Source organism: Tachypleus tridentatus, unplaced genomic scaffold (genome assembly GCF_004210375.1).
Source record: "Tachypleus tridentatus isolate NWPU-2018 unplaced genomic scaffold, ASM421037v1 tig00692599_pilon, whole genome shotgun sequence".
Classification (NCBI taxonomy): Eukaryota; Metazoa; Arthropoda; class Merostomata; order Xiphosura; family Limulidae; genus Tachypleus; species Tachypleus tridentatus.
This window is the reverse complement of record NW_027467908.1, coordinates 16,245-37,099: the sequence shown is the minus strand read 5'-3', so window position 1 is coordinate 37,099 and position 20,855 is coordinate 16,245. Positions and strand designations below refer to the sequence as shown.

At 38.0% G+C, this 20,855-nt stretch overlaps 1 protein-coding gene across 1 annotated transcript in view; it reads right to left on the bottom strand.

Annotated features, from left to right (window-relative positions):
* Positions 1 to 976: 976 nt before the first annotated feature.
* Positions 977 to 20,855, bottom strand: part of LOC143243745 (cell adhesion molecule Dscam2-like) — a gene marked incomplete at its 3' end in the record, with an annotated part of 33,442 nt that continues 13,563 nt past the window's right edge. Inside the window, exons 3-4 of the mRNA XM_076487380.1 lie at positions 12,526 to 12,699; positions 977 to 1,123 (exon numbers count right to left, since the gene is read on the bottom strand). Of these exons, the coding sequence (XP_076343495.1) occupies positions 977 to 1,123; positions 12,526 to 12,699 (321 nt within the window). The remainder of the gene's footprint in view (positions 1,124 to 12,525; positions 12,700 to 20,855) is intronic.

The following is a 20,855-nucleotide window of genomic DNA, read 5'->3' as shown; positions in this document are numbered from 1 at the left end:
TCGTTTCAAAAATCTAAATATTGATGCATGCTATAAAAAATGTTATCCGTACATTTTATGGATCATAAGAGACAGATTAAACCTGCAGATAAGTAGTTAGTATATAATAGTCGTTCGTGTAAAGTCATCTTTTGTGTATAGCATGTAAAACCAGCATTCCTCAGGTGTTATTAAAGCCTTTTTAGTATGATGGTTGTTTCTGTTGTCCCTTAATAATTTCTGGTTTCCGGCGTTCTACCGCTAGCAATAGCAGTTATAGTAAAGAGCTGGTATATTGCTTTTCTGTGATGTCTTAGAAATTAAAATGGTACGTTTGAAAGTTTTATTGATCTTTTCTTTCAAAGTAGCTTTACCAAAGTTTCACGTGCTATGGTTTCAGTTTCTTTCTGTTGATGAGTTTCAGTTTTGTTTCGACTAGTTTTATGTCTTTATCGCAGTTTGGAATGCTTGATTTTATTATTCTCCGAAGATCACACGTGCAGCTATCTATACCTTCACATAATCACACTGCCAGCCGCTCGGCAAATTCAAACGATGCTATTAGACGATTACGCTAACCGAAACCTAAGCCTCAGGCGAATAAAAACGACGAAAATACCTTTTCAGTAACGCGAAAACAGCCTGAACCTCACCAAATTTCAACCGAAAAAAAAAATCCTATTTGTATGTAATGTCAGCGAATTTGAATTTTATTTTATATTTTTATGGAATACTTGTAGTGCCTTTTCATTTAAAAAAAAATGTCTTGAATTTTTTTTAAAAAAGTAGAAAAGAATTGCCAAACTATTATAAATAACGAGCAGTGACAATATACATATATATATATATTTAAAATTATATTTCATAAAATATATGTTCGTCGATTATGCATTTAAAAGAGAATGCGGAGTTACCACATTGTGATAATATAAATATATGTAAACTGGTTTTGTTCATAACGCTGATTATTGTTATGTGTATAATATAAGATATTTACTGGTGTCTAGAACTGTTTGTGAGAAAATGGTTGTCTTTTTCCAAACAAATTTGATAGGTTGATTCCCAGTCGCTGAACACGAAAGCTCCGCTGATTGGCCCGTTTGCACTGACTGAGATTTAAATTTGATGTCGAACTTCGGAGGCACTGCAGAGAAGAAAAAAATTAATAATTATGACACTTAAAATGAAAACTAATTTACAAATTATAATGCTAACTTTAAGAACAATTAAAAGACGTAAGTTAGTTAAGCCTTTTAAGACACACGAGGACTGAATAAATGGGACTGACAACAAATCAGTTTTGTTGCGCACGTGTGGGCTAAAGATAGAGGGAACGGTAAGTCAGCGGAGCTGATTGATAAGTACAATGGTTGATGAAAGCATTTAAAGATAAATGCCATAAATTAATTGTGTCATGGATGTTGCCAAGATATTTCTTTCTGAGGGTATAAAGTTTTGTGTAGGTTACTAGGGCTAAATGCTAGGCGGAAATTAATATGTAAGGAGAAGCAGGCTATCTGGTTGGACTTGTGGAATTAGTCCAGTGAAAATAAGGAAACGCTTTGAAATGGATGGTTTACATTTAAGTGAGAAATATCCTGAAATGTTTACAATGGCTATTCATTTAGCTGTAAGGGAAATTTTAAACTAGGACGAGGTTGTGGTGAGAGCAAAGATAAACTGATTGAAACAAAACTGAGATGTAGAGGAAAGTTTAGCATAGGAAATCAATATAAAAGACTAGGCTTATCTGTTACTATGGTAATGTTAGAAGTATAAGAAATTAAATAGATGATTTTAGGAATAGAATATTTTTATTCAATTGGAATAACTGAAACATAGTTAAATGTGGATGATTTTGAAATACATGGTCATGGGTTATTTAATAGTGATATAATAGTATAGAGAGGTGGAAGTATCTATGGTTATAGTGTGAGTTACGTCCTGTTGAAGTTGAGAATATTATGGATAATAGCACAGAGGTTGAATACATTTGGGTTTCTGTTGAGATTGTTAAAGGAAACAGACCACCAGATGAAAACTGATGAAATTAGTGAGAAACTCTACAGTGATATTAAGATTTCAGCTGTTAATAAAGTCATCATTTTGATATTTTAATTTCAGACATAATGATTGGGAAATATTAGGGTTAAACCTTGAGGGAGAAAAAGATTTCTGTAAGCTGTTCAAGATGGACATCTTCACCAATTGGTCGTGGAAAATACTAGAAATAATGTTAATTTAGATTTATTGTTAACATCTAACATATAAATGGTAGAGAGGGTTGAAATTGGGGAAAACTAGGTACAAGTAATCATTGCTATATTAGGATTGATATTTTGCTACATATGGAAATCAGGAATAATGATATTTGTATTATAAATTTCAAAAATGCATATTCTGAATGAATGCAACAAAAATTATCCGCTGTGAACTGAGTCTTAAAACACTGAGCAATTGTGGAAAATTTTTAACGAATAAATTTCAATATTCAAAACAAATATATTTCTTAAACAGAGAATATGGTAGCTGCAAATACAAAACCAGGTTTGCTCACAAAGGATATAAGAGATAAAATTAAAGAAAAGCATAACAAATTTAAGAAATTTAAATTGACTGTTGTTATAGAAGATACAAGATCATGAAAGTTCGTCAAACAGGAAATTAAGGCATCCAGAAGGATGTATGAAGAAAGTTGGCTGAAAATAATGAACATCTACCAACACATTATCCAATGTCACTCCTACCAACAGATCATCTAATGTCACTCCTACCAACAGATCATCTAATGTCACTCCAACCAACAGATTATCTAATGTCACTCCTACCAACAGATTATCTAATGTCACTCCTACCAACAGATTATCTAATGTCACTCCTACCAACAGATCATCTAATGTCACTCCTACCAACAGATCATCTAATGTCACTCCTACCAACAGATTATCTAATGTCACTCCTACCAACAGATTATCTAATGTCACTCCTACCAACAGATCATCTAATGTCACTCCTACCAACAGATCATCTAATGTCACTCCTACCAAAGAGATCTAATGTCACTCCTACCAACAGATTATCTAATGTCACTCCTACCAACAGATTATCTAATGTCACACCTACCAACAGATCATCTAATGTCACTCCTACCAACAGATTATCTAATGTCACTCCTACCAACAGATTATCTAATGTCACTCCTACCAACAGATTATCTAATGTCACTCCTACCAACAGATTATCTAATGCCACTCCTACTAACAGATCATCTAATGTCACTCCTACCAACAGATTATCTAATGTCACTCCTACCAACAGATCATCTAATGTCACTCCTACCAACAGATCATCTAATGTCACTCCTACCAACAGATTATCTAATGTCACTACCAATAGATTATCTAATGTCACTTCCTACCAACAGATTATCGATGTCACTTCTACCAACAGATTATCTAATGTCACACCTACCAACAGATCATCTAATGTCACTCCTACCAACAGATCATCTAATGTCACTCCTACCAACAGATTATCTAATGCCACTCCTACTAACAGATCATCTAATGTCACTCCTACCAACAGATCATCTAATGTCACTCCTACCAACACATTATCCAATGTCACTCCTACCAACAGATTATCTAATGTCACTCCTACCAACACATTATCCAATGTCACTCCTACCAACAGATTATCTAATGTCACTCCTACCAAGAGATCATCTAATGTCACTCCTACCAACAGATTATCTAATGTCACTCCTACCAACAGATCATCTAATGTCACTCCTACCAACACATTATCTAATGTCACACCTACCAACAGATCATTTAATGTCACTCCTACCAACAGATTATCTAATGTCAGCTCCTACCAACAGATTATCTAATGCTACTCCTACCAATAGATCATCTAATGTCACTCCTACCAACAGATTATTCTAATGTCACCTCCTACCAACAGATCATCTAATGTCACTCCTACCAACAGATTATCTAATGTCACTTCCTACCAACAGATTATTCTAATGTCACTTCCTACCAACAGATTATTAATGTCACACCTACCAACAGATCATCTAATGCTACTCTTACCAACAGATTATTTCTAATGTCACTCCTACCAAAAGATCATCTAATGTCACTCCTACCAACAGATCATCTAATGTCACTCCTACCAACAGATTATCTAATGTCACTCCTACCAACAGATTATCTAATGTCACTAATTCTACTAACAGATCATCTAATGTCACTCCTACCAACAGATTATCTAATGTCACCCTACCAACAGATTATTCTAATGTCACTCCTACCAACAGATCATCTAATGTCACCCTACCAACAGATCATCTAATGTCACTCCTACCAACAGATCATCTAATGTCACTCCTACCAAATAGATTATTGCTAATGTCACTCACCAACAGATTATCTAATGTCACTGCTACCAACAGATCATCTAATGTCACTTCTACCAACAGATCATTACTAATGTCACTCCTACCAATTAGATTGTCATAATGTCACTCCCCAACAGATTATCTAATGCTACTGCTTTACTGCAGATAGATCATCTAATGTCACCCTACCAACAGATCGTCTAATGTCACTCCTACCAACAGATCATCTAATGTCACTCCTACCAACAGATTATCTAATGTCACTCCTACCAACAGATTATCTAATGTCACTCCTACCAACAGATCATCTAATGTCACTCCTACCAACAGATTATCTAATGTCACTCCTACCAACAGATTTGTCTAATGTCACTCCTACCAACAGATCATCTAATGTCACTCCTACCAACAGATTATCTAATGTCACTCCTACCAACAGATTATCTAATGTCACTCCTACCAACAGATCATCTAATGTCACTCTACCAACAGATTATCTAATGTCACTCATCACAGTACCAATAGATCATCTAATGTCTCCTACCAACAGATTATCTAATGTCACTCCTACCAACAGATTATCTAATGTCACTCCTACCAACAGATATCTAATGTCACTCTACCAATATTAACCACTGCCGGCAGACATCTTTAATGCTACCTACTAACAGATCATCTAATGTCACTCACCAACAGATTATCTAATGTCACTCCTACCAACAGATTATCTAATGTCACTCCTACCAACAGATTATCCAATGTCACTCCTACCAACAGATCATCTAATGTCACTCCTACCAACAGATCATCTAATGCTACTGCTACCAACAGATCATCTAATGTCACTCCTACCAACAGATCATCTAATGTCACTCCTACCAACAGATCATCTAATGTCACCTCTACCAACAGATCATCTAATGTCACTTCACTACCAACAGATTATTCTAATGTCACTTCCTACCAACAGATTATCTAATGCTACTTCCTACCAATAGATCATCTCAATGTCACTTCCTACCAACAGATTATTTTAATCTAATGTCACTCCTACCAACAGATCATCTAATGTCACTTCTACCAACAGATTATCTAATGTCACTCCTACCAACAGATTATCTAATGTCACTTCCTACCAACAGATCATCTAATGTCACTCCTACCAACAGATTATCTAATGTCACTCCTACCAACAGATTATCTGGTAATGTCACTCCTACCAACAGATTATCTAATGTCACTCCTACCAACAGATCATCTAATGTCACTCCTACCAACAGATTATCTAATGTCACTCCTACCAACAGATTATCTAATGTCACTTCCTACCAACAGATTATCTAATGTCACTTCTACCAACAGATTATCTAATCTACCGGATGATCTGTACACCTACCAACAGATCATCTAATGTCACTCCTACCAACAGATCATCTAATGTCACTCCTACCAACAGATCATCTAATGTCACCCTACCAACAGATTATCTAATGTCACTCCTACCAACAGATCATCTAATGTCACCTTACCAACAGATCATCTAATGTCACTCCTACCAACAGATTATCTAATGTCACTCCTACCAACAGATTATCTAATGTCACTCCTACCAACAGATTATCTAATGTCACTCTTACCAACAGATCATCTAATGTCACTTCTACCAACAGATTATCTAATGTCACTCCTACCAACAGATCATCTAATGTCACTTCTACCAACAGATTATCTAATGTCACTCCTACCAACAGATTATCTAATGCCCTTCTACCAACAGATCATCTAATGTCACTCTACCAACAGATTATCTAATGTCACTCCTACCAACAGATCATCTAATGTCACTTCTACCAACAGATTATCTAATGTCACTCCTACCAACAGATTATCTAATGTCACTCCTACCAACAGATTATCTAATGTCACTCCTACCAACAGATTATCTAATGTCACTCCTACCAACAGATCATCTAATGTCACTCCTACCAACAGATCATCTAATGTCACTCCTACCAACAGATTATCTAATGTCACTCCTACCAACAGATTATCTAATGTCACTCCTACCAACAGATTATCTAATGTCACTCTTACCAACAGATTATCTAATGTCACTCCTACCAACAGATTATCTAATGTCACACCTACCAACAGATCATCTAATGTCACTCCTACCAACAGATTATCTAATGTCACTCCTACCAACAGATCATCTCTAATGTCACTTCTACCAACAGATTATCTAATGTCACTCCTACCAACAGATTATCTAATGTCACTTCTACCAACAGATTATTTAATGTCACTTCCTACCAACAGATTATCTAATGTCACTCTACCAACAGATCATCTAATGTCACTCCTACCAACAGATCATCTAATGTCACTCCTACCAACAGATTATCTAATGTCACTCCTACCAACAGATTATCTAATGTCACTTCTACCAACAGATTATCTAATGTCACACTACCAACAGATCATCTAATGTCACTCCTACCAACAGATTATCTAATGTCACTCCTACCAACAGATCATCTAATGTCACTCCTACCAACAGATCATCTAATGTCACTCCTACCAACAGATTATCTAATGTCACCCTACCAACAGATTATCTAATGTCACTCCTACCAACAGATTATCTAATGTCACTCTACCAACACATTATTCTAATGTCACTCCTACCAACACATTATCTAATGTCACTCCTACCAACAGATTATCTAATGTCACTCCTACCAACAGATCATCTAATGTCACTCCTACCAACACATTATCTAATGTCACTCCTACCAACAGATTATCCAATGTCACTCCTACCAACAGAGATTATCTAATGTCACCTACCAACAGATCATCTAATGTCACTCCTACCAACAGATTATCTAATGTCACTCCTACCAACAGATCATCCAATGTCACTCCTACCAACAGATTATCTAATGTCACTCTTACCAACAGATCATCTAATGTCACTCCTACCAACATATTATCTAATGTCACTCCTACCAACAGATTATCTAATGTCACTCCTACCAACACATTATCTAATGTCACTCCTACCAACACATTATCTAATGTCACTCCTACCAACACATTATCTAATGTCACTCCTACCAACACATTATCTAATGTCACTCCTACCAACAGATTATCTAATGTCACTCCTACCAACAGATCATCTAATGTCACTTCTACCAACAGATTACCTAATGTCACTCCTATCTTCAAAGGAGGTAATAGAAGTTGTCCCAGGCTTATTATTCTTACATCAAGTCTGGCAAGAGATTTGGAAAGTCTGATAAAATATACTTTGCAAAGGCATTTAGCAAACTGAGAATTTTTTTTTCGGATAGTCAACATGGTTTCACTGAGGGAAAATCTTTCCTTAAAAATCTTTTGATATGTTTTAAAAATGTTACTTTATATGTAGGTGAGGAAAAGCGTGTAGATTTGGTGTATCTGGATTTTCAAAAAGCATTTGACAAAGTACCACATAAAGTACCACACAAAGTACCACATAAATTACCATATGTTAACTTAGAGGGAGAGGTTGTCATATGAGGAAATATTAGCATCCTTAAAATTGTTTTCTTTTGAAGAAAAAAAAAAAGAATAGTTGGAGAGGATCTGAGTGAAGGGTTTAAGATTGTAACAAGAATTGATAATATTGATATATCAACATTTTTCATACCTAAGAGCGAGAATTATATAACTGGGGGACACAGATATTGATTTAGGCAAGGAAGAAGCCATCTTCAGCTCAGGCAATTTTAATTCCAGATAGGATGGTTGGCAAATGGAACTGATTGCCCTCTGATGTTATAGAGGCAGTAAATTTGAGTGAGTTAAAAAACTTGATAGATATATGAATGATGGTACTAACTACCTTATTTTTTTTAGTTAATGGTTTTATTTTGGCTTACAGAACTGGACAGCGGAGATGGACCAATATGTCCTCGTTGCCCGAATGACCGTGTGTATTATAAGTTAGACGAAGCTATTCACGCCTTGCACTCCTTTCTTATTCTAAATCGTTAAAATATGCCTAAAAAGCTATTTGCTGTTATTGTTGTTTTGAATTAAGCACAAAGCTGCACAATGGGTTATCTGTGCTCTGCCCACCACTTGTATCGAAACCCGATTTTTAGCGTTGTAAGTCCGCAGACATACCGCTGAGCTACTGGGGCCAAAAGCTATTTACATTAACTTGCAAATGTCAAGATAAGCTTTCGTAACAGAAATATAAACCTCTTTTAGGTTGTTTTTTTGTAGACCCAGCATGGCCAGGTGGTTAGGGAGCTAAACTTGCAGTTTGAGGGTCGCAGGTTGGAATACTCATCCTACCAAATATGCTCGCCCTTTTAAGCTGCTGAGGCGTTATTATGTGACGATCAATCTCACTATAGGTTGCTAAAAGAGTAGTCTAAGAGTTAGCGGTGGGTGATAAGAAACTAGTTGCCTTCTCGCTAGTCTTTCTCTGCTAAATTAGGGACAGCTTGCTCTCATGTAGTTTTGCGCGAAATTTAAACAAATTAAGCCCATTTTCCCAAGTTTATGTACACAGTATCACAAACAAGGTATACTGGATTTATAATGGTAAAAATCTGTTTTACGTGTAGTTGTTTGTAAAGCTTAAAATTGTATTGATTTTGATATCTTACCTAAAACAAATAGTCATTGAAGGATTTGAATATTTAAGTCATTTATAACAAACATTCCTTTCTTGGACTTTAATGTTTGTTTGTTTAATTTCTGGCAAAGCTACTCGAGGGCTATCTGCGCTAGCCGTCTATAATTTAGCAGTTGAAGACTAGAGGGAAGGCAACTAGAATCACCACCCACCGCGAACTCTTGGGCTACTCTTTTACCAACGAATAGGGGGGATTGACTGTCACATTATAACGCCCCCACGGCTGAAAGGGCGAGCATGTGTGGTGCGACGAGGATGGGAACCCGCGACCCTCAGATTACGAATCGAACGTCTTAACCTACCTGGCCATGCCGGGCCTTGGACTTTAATAAAATGCTAAGCGAGGATAAAGTTGCTAAGGTTATGTGTCTCTATTCCAAATTTGTAACAATTGTCCGTATAAAAAGGCAGCTAGCCAGCAGCAAACTCCTACCCACGAAAGCCACTAAAGAATTGACCGTCACTCTTATAACGCACCCACAGCTTAAAGTACGGCGAATATTTTGTGTTATCACACGAATTTGAAACTGGCTTGCTAGTACCAAATACAAGATTTCTCAGTATATTCAGTACCTGTCAAGCTTCACCTCAAAGACCGCATCCGTGTGGATAGTGAAAAATTAAAAATATATTTAACCCTATGTAACGACTATATTGTTTATCTAACCGATGTGACGTATAACTCAACAAGTGTAGCATGTATTCACAAAGAATCTTGTAGTATAGACCCAATAAGACTAATATTTTCTTACATAATAACTAAATAGCTCATCTCAACGTACGTTCAGACTATGCTAATAGCACTTGCACTAGTCCTAGCTGACGCATATACCAATCTTATCACAAACTGGGAAATTTTGTGTGTTTTTTTTTAAAGAAAAAAGAACATTGGACTTTACATCCGAATATTATAAGCAAAACCTCCACATGAACTGGATCTTCCAGTGAAAATAAATTCCTCTCAGCTTCTACTTAAATAGCATTTTAACTGACACATTGATACCAAATTTTAAAATTCTTCAGTTTATAATTTAACACGATAATATAAATAAAATATAAATGTGTCTCTGACTATTCCTACCTTTGGATTAGTTTTGAGGGGTGATCAGTAGATCTAATTGAGTGATGTATAATTGTAGCAATCTAACCCTTAACTGGGATCTGTTTACTTCTGCCAAAACGAAATGCATTGATTGAACAAACTTGCCAAACTCTACTGATTGTCTACAGTTTATAAGTGCTACCGAGAAATACCTTTTTATCTGTCTACATCCATAAGAATCACACTAAATTTTCTACTCTATCATTAAAAATATCCACTAGAGTCAGCTGCCTGTGATATTGTCTTCTGTGATTGGCCAAATCAATAAATACACATTACGTTCGACCAATCAGAGCAATAAAGACTATTGCGTGGCAAATAACAGAGAACAAAATGTTCTGATTTTTATGTTTCAGAAATTAGTTGTTGTTTTCATTCGGTTTCGCCGTTTGTTGTTGTCGTTTTTGTTTTTAGAATATGGGTTTTGATATTCATCTTTCCACCCACGTTTCTTGTCACAACATAGTTAATACCTTCAGGACAACGTTCGTATTGGTTTCTGTTCTGTTACTGAGCTGTGATTCGATAGCGATTGTTTTTCTTCGCAACTGTCTCGTGTTCAGAGCTTGCTATTATTCTGTGTTGTTTTTTTTTCTAATCATTTCTTACTTGCGTTTCAAAAGTGATTATGTTTCAAAAGAAACGTATGTTACTTGTATTTAGAGATTTATGGCTTTTTAATTGAACATTCTCCAATGACGTCACGTGTGTTGTTCTTAGCCGTAAAGCTGCACAATGGACTACCTACTCTGTCACATTTACAGATATCGAACCCCGATGTTAAGCCCTCAAGTTTATCACCAATCCACCGGAGAGGGGAGGAGACACAAGTTTGCGAATCTCTATTTTACCCAAAGTGATACTAGTCAAAAGATCGTATGTCTCTATGTTAACTAAGTAAACGTGAAATATTTGTCATTACTTGTTTTCTAGGCTCAGTATTAAGTCACGTGATATTTTTCGCAGCCCAAACAAGAACAGTTCGAAAAGAAAATTATGTTTTGAAAGATTGATGTATTTAAAGGCAGAAAACGCATACACGCAAACTGTGTGGAAATACAGTGAGGCACGAATGAGGATACGAAACACTGAAGAAGGTTCATTGTTCATCCATAATGTGTTCAGTTAAGTGAGGTTTCTACCAACGTTTTACCATACAGATCTCTATATATTTTAATGGTTTAAATTTGTGCTGTCTGATTTCAGCAACATTTTACCATAAAGGTTTCTTTACGTTAATGGCCCATATTGGTGCTGTTTCTTCCAACATTTTATGATAAAGTTTCTATATATTAATGACCCAGACTAGTGCTGTTTCCATCAACATTTTACAACAAGAAGGAGATTCCTGAACCCTATACGTTTAACAGGGACACAAAAGTCTTTCTCGTATGAGAAAGAATTTAAAATATTTACACAGAATATGGTGCCACTTCCATTTTAATTAGATGAACTGCAGAAGAGAGTAGAGCAAAAGATTTTTTTTTTTTAATTTTGCACAAAGCTACTCGAGGGCTATCTGTGCTAGCTGACCTAATTTAGCAGTGTAAGACTAGAGGAAAGGCAGCTAGTCATCACCACCCACCGCCAATTCTTGGGCTACTCTTTTACCAACAAAAAGTGGGATTGACCGTCATATTATAACGCCTCCACGGCTGAAGGGGTCAGCATATTTGGCGCGATGGAGATGCGAACCCGCGACCCTCAGAGTACGAGTCGCACGCCTAAACACGCTTAGCCATGCCGGGCCAGAGCAAAAGAAGCAACCCCTACAGAGTGTTGTACAGTTACCTACGACTTCTATTGAATCGTCTGGTTTCCTTTTACAGGCCTTACCAAGTCAAATAGTAGTGTACTTAAGAACATTGAGAGTTATCTTATTCAAAAAAAGGTTTTCTTTCGTCAGCCAGTTACAATTTAATGTTATTTTGTTCATTAGATTTGTTTATTAGACAAAAGCAACATTAAAATTTATTCTAAAGAACTTAAAAGCTGTTAATGGTTCAGGTGTTTACCCTGTCACTTGCCAATTTTTTTTTATATCTAAAATACATAACTCGAGGTTCAGAATCGAGGCAAACTTTTGTTTGTATATTTAATCGTTCTTAAATGTAAAAACAAAAACATATGAAACTTCCAACTGTGTGTGTTTGTGACGTGATACTAAAAATTCAAACTTAGATAAAAATAATTATGATTTAGTGACAACACACGTGAGAGAAGAGAAGATGGAAGACAGATATTGGTGAAATCCCATAAAGTCAGAAAACAAAACAAAAATACAATAACGTTTCGCTCTCTATAAACGGTTTTTTACATCGGGGTCCACTAAGCGTTACCTACGGTGTACTGTAAGGTTGATCAATTTGTTGAGGTTTCCGCCATACCCATTTCGGGCTTCACAGAGATAATAGCCTTCTTCGGATTTGCCAGCTGAATGGGCGAGAAGTGATCCGTTGGGTAAGAGGGTGTACTTATGACTGTTGTAAACTGGTGTGTAGTCTGCGGGTTTGTCTTCTGAAAAAAAACGTATGAGAAAAATAGAACAAATCAGCAAATTATAAAGAGGAGGTCAAGACGTCTTGAAATACATATATTACATTACCTATTCGTATTCTGGAAAAAGAAACATTAGTACACGTATATATTTATATGTAGTATTCTTTTTGATACTAAACGTTTCAGGAAGTGCGTTCCTAACGTTTCACGTACTTCGTAAATCTTTCGCAGAGATTCATATCAAAACGTTGCTCAGAGTAGCTTACGTTGAAAGGTTTGTTTGTTTTTTGAATTTCGCGCAAAGTTACACGAGAGCTATCTGCACCAGCCGTCCCTAACTTAGCAGTGTAAGACTAGAAGGAAGGCAGCTAGTCATCACCACCCACAGCCAACTGTTGGGCTACTCTTTTACCAACGAATAGTGGGATTGACCGTCACATTATAACGCATCCAAGGCTGAAAGGGCGAGCATGTTTGATGCGACGGGAATTCGAACCCGCGACCCAAGATGTTAGAAGGATGCGAATGCTTGTGTAACAAAGTGTGACCATTTATTACTCACACTAACTACCCTGAGTTTACTTATTTCATGTCTTTATTTTCATAAGATACACGCCATCACTTCATCAAAATGACTTAAAGTTTTGAATTTTGTCTTTTAACTATGCCAACTATACTTCAATTTCGTCACTTAACGACGCCAACTATAATTTAATTTAACGACGACAACTAAACGATGCTCAGGAAAGTTTTATTACTTCATTAACGCTAGAAAAAGCCAACAGAAACAAAATACTGTGTGTAGAACGTTTTCAACGTATTTATTACACAGCTGTCATTATTTGAATTACGAAAGTTCGATTAACAAAATCACTCCCGAGAACATATTTTTCATCACATTATAGTTGAAAATGGATATACTATAAAGGCTATAGTGATGCATTTAGAAAGAGCTTTCCTCCAGTGGGTAAAAGATTCCTAGTTAGGCTTTCCTTCGAATACACTAACATGTTTCATTTAGACCCTTAATAAACTACTACTCGTGGCGAAGCCTAGTCAAGGTAATTCTGTAGAGATGTATAATATATGAGTGGTGTTTATTTTGAAATATGTTACATTATAACGACGCGGTGTTTGAAATAATGGAACATGTCACCGAACAACTGCAGCGTTGTTCTTAGACGACGATAGATGTGACTGAATAAATGATACGTGTGTCTGAAAACCGATGTACCGAAATGAATGTAACAAGTACCTGAACATGAATGTGTCAAAACATATGTGATATGTGGCTGAACAAGTGTGTGTCGAAACAGATATAGCACGTGACTGAAACCATGATGTCTCAAAATACGAATGTAACATGTGAGTGAGCAACTGTATTGTTCTAAGCCAATGAAGCATATAACTGAAACGTATAATGTTTATTTAATCTTGTATAACACGTGTTTTTGAACAACTGTTGTGTTTAGCTAAGCCAGTGTGATACCTGAACTAGTAAAGCGTGTGATTGAATTATGGCAGTTTTATTTGAACGGATGTAACATGTAAATGAATTAACACAGTTTTACTATAAGTCACCACACAGCATCCGAACTGATAAAGCTTACGTATGGACCATTGTAACATTAAGTTATACTAGTGTAAAGTATCTGGACTACACTGCTGTAAAGTGTGTAGATAACTGTAACACTGGATTATACTGTGTGCAGTGCCTGGAATATTGCAGTATTGAAGTATACTGATGTTAAGTGTCTCAACCAATGTATTGTATGTTTAAGCTTATTTAAACCGATGCAATGTGTCACGAAGTGCTCTGTCATCGGTTTTAATCATTATAATATTAAAATATACAGATGTAAAGTACCTGAATTATTGTAGCACTGGTGTATAAAGTATATGGACCACTGTGGGAGTATACTGGTGTGTAAAGTATCTGGACCACTGTGGGAGTATACTGTTGTGTAAAGTGTCTGGACCACTGTAGGAGTATCCTGTTGTGTAAAGTTCCTGGACCACTGTAGGAGTATACTGGTGTATAAAGTGTTTGAACCACTATAGGAGTGTACTGGTGTATAAAGTATCTGGACCACAAAAGTTGTATACTGGTGTGTAAAGGTCTGGACCACTATAGGAGTGTACTGGTGTATTAAGTGTCTGGAACACTGTAGGAGTATACTGTTGTGTAAAGTGCCTGGACCACTGAAGCAGTATACTGGTCTGTAAAGTGTCTGGACCACTGTGGGAGTGCACTGGTGTATAAAGTGTTTGAACCACTATAGGAGTGTACTGGTGTATAAAGTGTCTGGACCACTGTAGGAGTATACTGTTGTGTAAAGTGCCTGGACAACTGTAGGAGTATACTGGTCAATAAAGTGTCTTAACCAATGTAGGAGTGTACTGGTGTATAAAGTGTTTGAACCACTATAGGAGTGTACTGGTGTATAAAGTGTCTGGACCACTGTAGGAATATACTGTTGTGTAAAGTGTCTGGACCACTGTAGTAGAATACTGTTGTGTAAAGTGTCTGAACCACTGTAGGAGTATACTGTTATGTAAAGTGTCTGGACCACTGTAGTAGTGTACTGGTGTGTAAAGTGTCTGGACCACTGTAGGAGTATACTGTTGTGTAAAGTGTCTGAACCACTGTAGGAGTATACTGTTGTGTAAAGTGTATGAACCACTGTAATAGTATACTGTTGTGTAAAGTGCCTGGACCACTGTAGGAGTATACTGTTGTGTAAAGTGTCTGGACCACTGTAGGAGTATACTGGTGTGTAAAGTGTCTGGACCACTGTAGGAGTGTACTGGTGTATAAAGTGTCTGGACCACTGTAGGAGTATACTGTTGTGTAAAGTGCCTGAACCACTGTAGTAGAATACTGTTGTGTAAAGTGTCTGGACCACTGTAGGAGTATACTGTTGTGTAAAGTGCCTGGACAACTGTAGGAGTATACTGGTGTGTAAAGTATCTGGACCACTGTAGGAGTATACTGGTTAATAAAGTGTCTAAACCACTGTAGGAGTGTACTGGTGTAAAAAGTGTTTGAACCAATATAGGAGTGTACTGGTGTATAAAGTGTCTGGACCACTGTAGGAGTATACTGTTGTGTAAAGTGCTTGGACCACTGTAGGAGTATACTGGTGTGTAGAGTGTCTGGACCACTGCAGGAGTATACTGTTGTGTAAAGTGCCTGGACAACTATAGGAGTATACTGGTGTGTAAAGTATCTGGACCACTGTAGGAGTATACTGTTGTGTAAAGTGTCTGGACCACTGTAGTAGTATACTGTTGTGTAAAGTGTCTGAACCACTGTAGGAGTATACTGTTGTGTAAAGTGTCTGGACCACTGTAGGAGTATACTGTTGTGTAAAGTTCCTGGACCACTGTAGGAGTATACTGGTGTGTAAAGTGTCTGGACCACTGTAGGAGTATACAGGTGTGTAAAGTGTCTGGACCACTGTAGTAGTATACTGTTGTGTAAAGTGTCTGAACCACTGTAGGAGTATACTGTTGTGTAAAGTGTCTGGACCACTGTAGGAGTATACTGTTGTGTAAAGTTCCTGGACCACTGTAGGAGTATACTGGTGTGTAAAGTGCCTGGACAACTGTAGGAGTATACTGGTCAATAAAGTGTCTTAACCAATGTAGGAGTGTACTGGTGTATAAAGTGTTTGAACCACTATAGGAGTGTACTGGTGTATAAAGTGTCTGGACCACTGTAGGAATATACTGTTGTGTAAAGTGTCTGGACCACTGTAGTAGAATACTGTTGTGTAAAGTGTCTGAACCACTGTAGGAGTATACTGTTGTGTAAAGTGTCTGGACCACTGTAGTAGTATACTGGTGTGTAAAGTGTCTGGACCACTGTAGGAGTATACTGTTGTGTAAAGTGTCTGAACCACTGTAGGAGTATACTGTTGTGTAAAGTGTATGAACCACTGTAATAGTATACTGTTGTGTAAAGTGCCTGGACCACTGTAGGAGTATACTGTTGTGTAAAGTGTCTGGACCACTGTAGGGAGTATACTGGTGTGTAAAGTGTCTGGACCACTGCAGGAGTGTACTGCTGTATAAAGTGTCTGGACCACTGTAGGAGTATACTGTTGTGTAAAGTGCCTGAACCACTGTAGTAGAATACTGTTGTGTAAAGTGTCTGGACCACTGTAGGAGTATACTGTTGTGTAAAGTGCCTGGACAACTGTAGGAGTATACTGGTGTGTAAAGTATCTGGACCACTGTAGGAGTATACTGGTTAATAAAGTGTCTAAACCACTGTAGGAGTGTACTGGTGTAAAAAGTGTTTGAACCAATATAGGAGTGTACTGGTGTATAAAGTGTCTGGACCACTGTAGGAGTATACTGTTGTGTAAAGTGCTTGGACCACTGTAGGAGTATACTGGTGTGTAGAGTGTCTGGACCACTGCAGGAGTATACTGTTGTGTAAAGTGCCTGGACAACTATAGGAGTATACTGGTGTGTAAAGTATCTGGACCACTGTAGGAGTATACTGTTGTGTAAAGTGTCTGGACCACTGTAGTAGTATACTGTTGTGTAAAGTGTCTGAACCACTGTAGGAGTATACTGTTGTGTAAAGTGTCTGGACCACTGTAGGAGTATACTGTTGTGTAAAGTTCCTGGACCACTGTAGGAGTATACTGGTGTGTAAAGTGCCTGAACCACTGTAGTAGTATACTGTTGTGTAAAGTGTCTGGACCACTGTAGTAGTATACTGTTGTGTAAAGTGTCTGAACCACTGTAGGAGTATACTGTTGTGTAAAGTGTCTGGACCACTGTAGGAGTATACTGTTGTGTAAAGTTCCTGGACCACTGTAGGAGTATACTGGTGTGTAAAGTGCCTGAACCACTGTAGTAGTATTCTGGTGTATAAAGTGTCTGGACCACTGTAGGAGTACACTGTTGTGAAAAGTGGCTGGACCACTGTAGGAGTATACTGTTGTGTAAAGTGTCTGGACCACTGTAGTAGTATACTGTTGTGTAAAGTGTCTGAACCACTGTAATAGTATTCTGGTGTATAAGTGTCTGGACCACTGTAGGAGTATACTGTTGTGTAAAGTGTCTGGACCACTGTAGGAGTATACTGTTGTGTAAAGTTCCTGGACCACTGTAGGGTATACTGGTGTAAAGTGTCTGGACCACTGTAGGAGTATACAGGTGTAAAAGTGTCTGGACCACTGTAGGAGTATACTGTTGTGTAAAGTGTCTGGACCACTGTAGGAGTATACTGTTGTGTAAAGTGCTGGACCACTGTAGTAGTGTACTGGTGTGTAAAGTGTCTGGACCACTGTAGTAGTATTGTGGTGTGTAAAGTGTCTGGACCACTGTAGGAGTATACTGTTGTGTAAAGTGTCTGAACCACTGTAGTAGTATTCTGGTGTGTAAAGTGTCTGGACCACTGTAGGAGTATACTGTTGTGTAAAGTGTCTGAACCACTGTAGGAGTATACTGTTGTGTAAAGTGTCTGGACCACTGTAGGAGTATACTGTTGTGTAAAGTGTCTGGACCACTGTAGTAGTATACTGTTGTGTAAAGTTCCTGGACCACTGTAGTAGTATACTGTTGTGTAAAGCGTCTGGGTTACTGTAAGAGTATACTGTTGTGTGTAAAGTGTCTGAACCACTGTAGTAGTATTCTGGTGTATAAAGTGTCTGGACCACTGTAGGAGTATACTGTTGTGTAAAGTGCCTGGACCACTGTAGGAGTATACTGGTGTGTAAAGTGTCTGAACCACTGTAGTAGTATTCTGGTGTATAAAGTGTCTGGACCACTGTAGGAGTATACTGTTGTGTAAAGTGCCTGGACCACTGTAGGAGTATACTGGTGTGTAAAGTGTCTGAACCACTGTAGGAGTATTCTGGTGCATAAAGTGTCTGGACCACTGTAGTATATACTGGTGTGTAAAGTGTCTGGACCACTGTAGTAGTATACTGTTGTGTAAAGCGTCTGAACCACTGTAGGAGTATACTGTTGTGTAAAGTGCCTGGACCACTGTAGGAGTATACTGTTGTGTAAAGTGTCTGGACCACTGTAGTAGTATACTGTTGTATAAAGTTCCTGGACCACTGTAGTAGTATACTGTTGTGTAAAGCGTCTGGACCACTGTAAGAGTATACTGTTGTGTAAAGTGTCTGAACCACTGTAGTAGTATTCTGGTGTATAAAGTTTCTGGACCACTGTAGGAGTATACTGTTGTGTAAAGTGCCTGGACCACTGTAGGAGTATACTGTTGTGTAAAGTTCCTGGACCACTGTAGGAGTATACTGGTGTGTAAAGTGTCTGGACCACTGTAGTAGTATACTGTTGTGTAAAGTTCCTGGACCACTGTAGTAGTATACTGTTGTGTAAAGCGTCTGGACCACTGTAAGAGTATACTGTTGTGTAAAGTGTCTGGACCACTGTAGGAGTATACTGTTGTGTAAAGTGTCTGGACCACTGTAGGAGTATACTGTTGTGTAAAGTGTCTGGACCACTGTAGTAGTATTCTGGTGTGTAAAGTGTCTGGACCACTGTAGTAGTATACTGTTGTGTAAAGCGTCTGGACCACTGTAAGAGTATACTGTTGTGTAAAGTGTCTGAACCACTGTAGTAGTATTCTGGTGTATAAAGTGTCTGGACCACTGTAGGAGTATACTGTTGTGTAAAGTGCCTGGACCACTGTAGGAGTATACTGTTGTGTAAAGTTCCTGGACCACTGTAGGAGTATACTGGTGTGTAAAGTGTCTGGACCACTGTAGGAGTATACTGGTGTGTAAAGTGTCTGGACCACTGCAGGAGTATACTGTTGTGTAAAGTGTCTGGACCACTGTAGTAGTATTCTGGTGTGTAAAGTGTCTGGACCACTGTAGTAGTATACTGTTGTGTAAAGCGTCTGGACCACTGTAAGAGTATACTGTTGTGTAAAGTGTCTGAACCACTGTAGTAGTATTCTGGTGTATAAAGTGTCTGGACCACTGTAGGAGTATACTGTTGTGTAAAGTGTCTGGACCACTGTAGGAGTATACTGTTGTGTAAAGTTCCTGGACCACTGTAGGAGTATACTGTTGTGTAAAGTGTCTGGACCACTGTAGGAGTATACTGGTGTGTAAAGTGTCTGGACCACTGCAGGAGTATACTGTTGTGTAAAGTGTCTGGACCACTGTAGGAGTATACTGTTGTGTAAAGTGTCTGGACCACTGCAGGAGTATACTGTTGTGTAAAGTGTCTGGACCACTGTAGGAGTATACTGTTGTGTAAAGTGTTTGGACCACTGTAGGAGTATACTGTTGTGTAAAGTGTCTGGACCACTGTAGGAGTATACTGTTGTGTAAAGTGTCTGAACCACTGTAGTAGTATACTGTTGTATAAAGTGTCTGGACCACTGTAGTAGTATACTGTTGTGTAAAGTGCCTGGACCACTGTAGGGAGTATACTGTTGTGTAAAAGTGCCTGAACCACTGTAGTAGTATTCTGGTGTATAAAGTGTCTGGACCACTGTAGAGTATACTGTTGTGAAAAGTGGCTGGACCACTGTAGGAGTATACTGTTGTGTAAAGTGTCTGGACCACTGTAGTAGTATACTGTTGTGTAAAGTGTCTGAACCACTGTAATAGTATTCTGGTGTATAAAGTGTCTGGACCACTGTAGGAGTATACTGTTGTGTAAAGTGTCTGGACCACTGTAGGAGTATACTGTTGTGTAAAGTTCCTGGACCACTGTAGGAGTATACTGGTGTGTAAAGTGTCTGGACCACTGTAGGAGTATACAGGTGTGTAAAGTGTCTGGACCACTGTAGGAGTATACTGTTGTGTAAAGTGTCTGGACCACTGTAGGAGTATACTGTTGTGTAAAGTGCTGGACCACTGTAGTAGTGTACTGGTGTGTAAAGTGTCTGGACCACTGTAGTAGTATTGTGGTGTGTAAAGTGTCTGGACCACTGTAGGAGTATACTGTTGTGTAAAGTGTCTGAACCACTGTAGTAGTATTCTGGTGTGTAAAGTGTCTGGACCACTGTAGGAGTACACTGTTGTGTAAAGTGTCTGAACCACTGTAGGAGTATACTGTTGTGTAAAGTGTCTGGACCACTGTAGGAGTATACTGTTGTGTAAAGTGTCTGGACCACTGTAGTAGTATACTGTTGTGTAAAAGTTCCTGGACCACTGTAGTAGTATACTGTT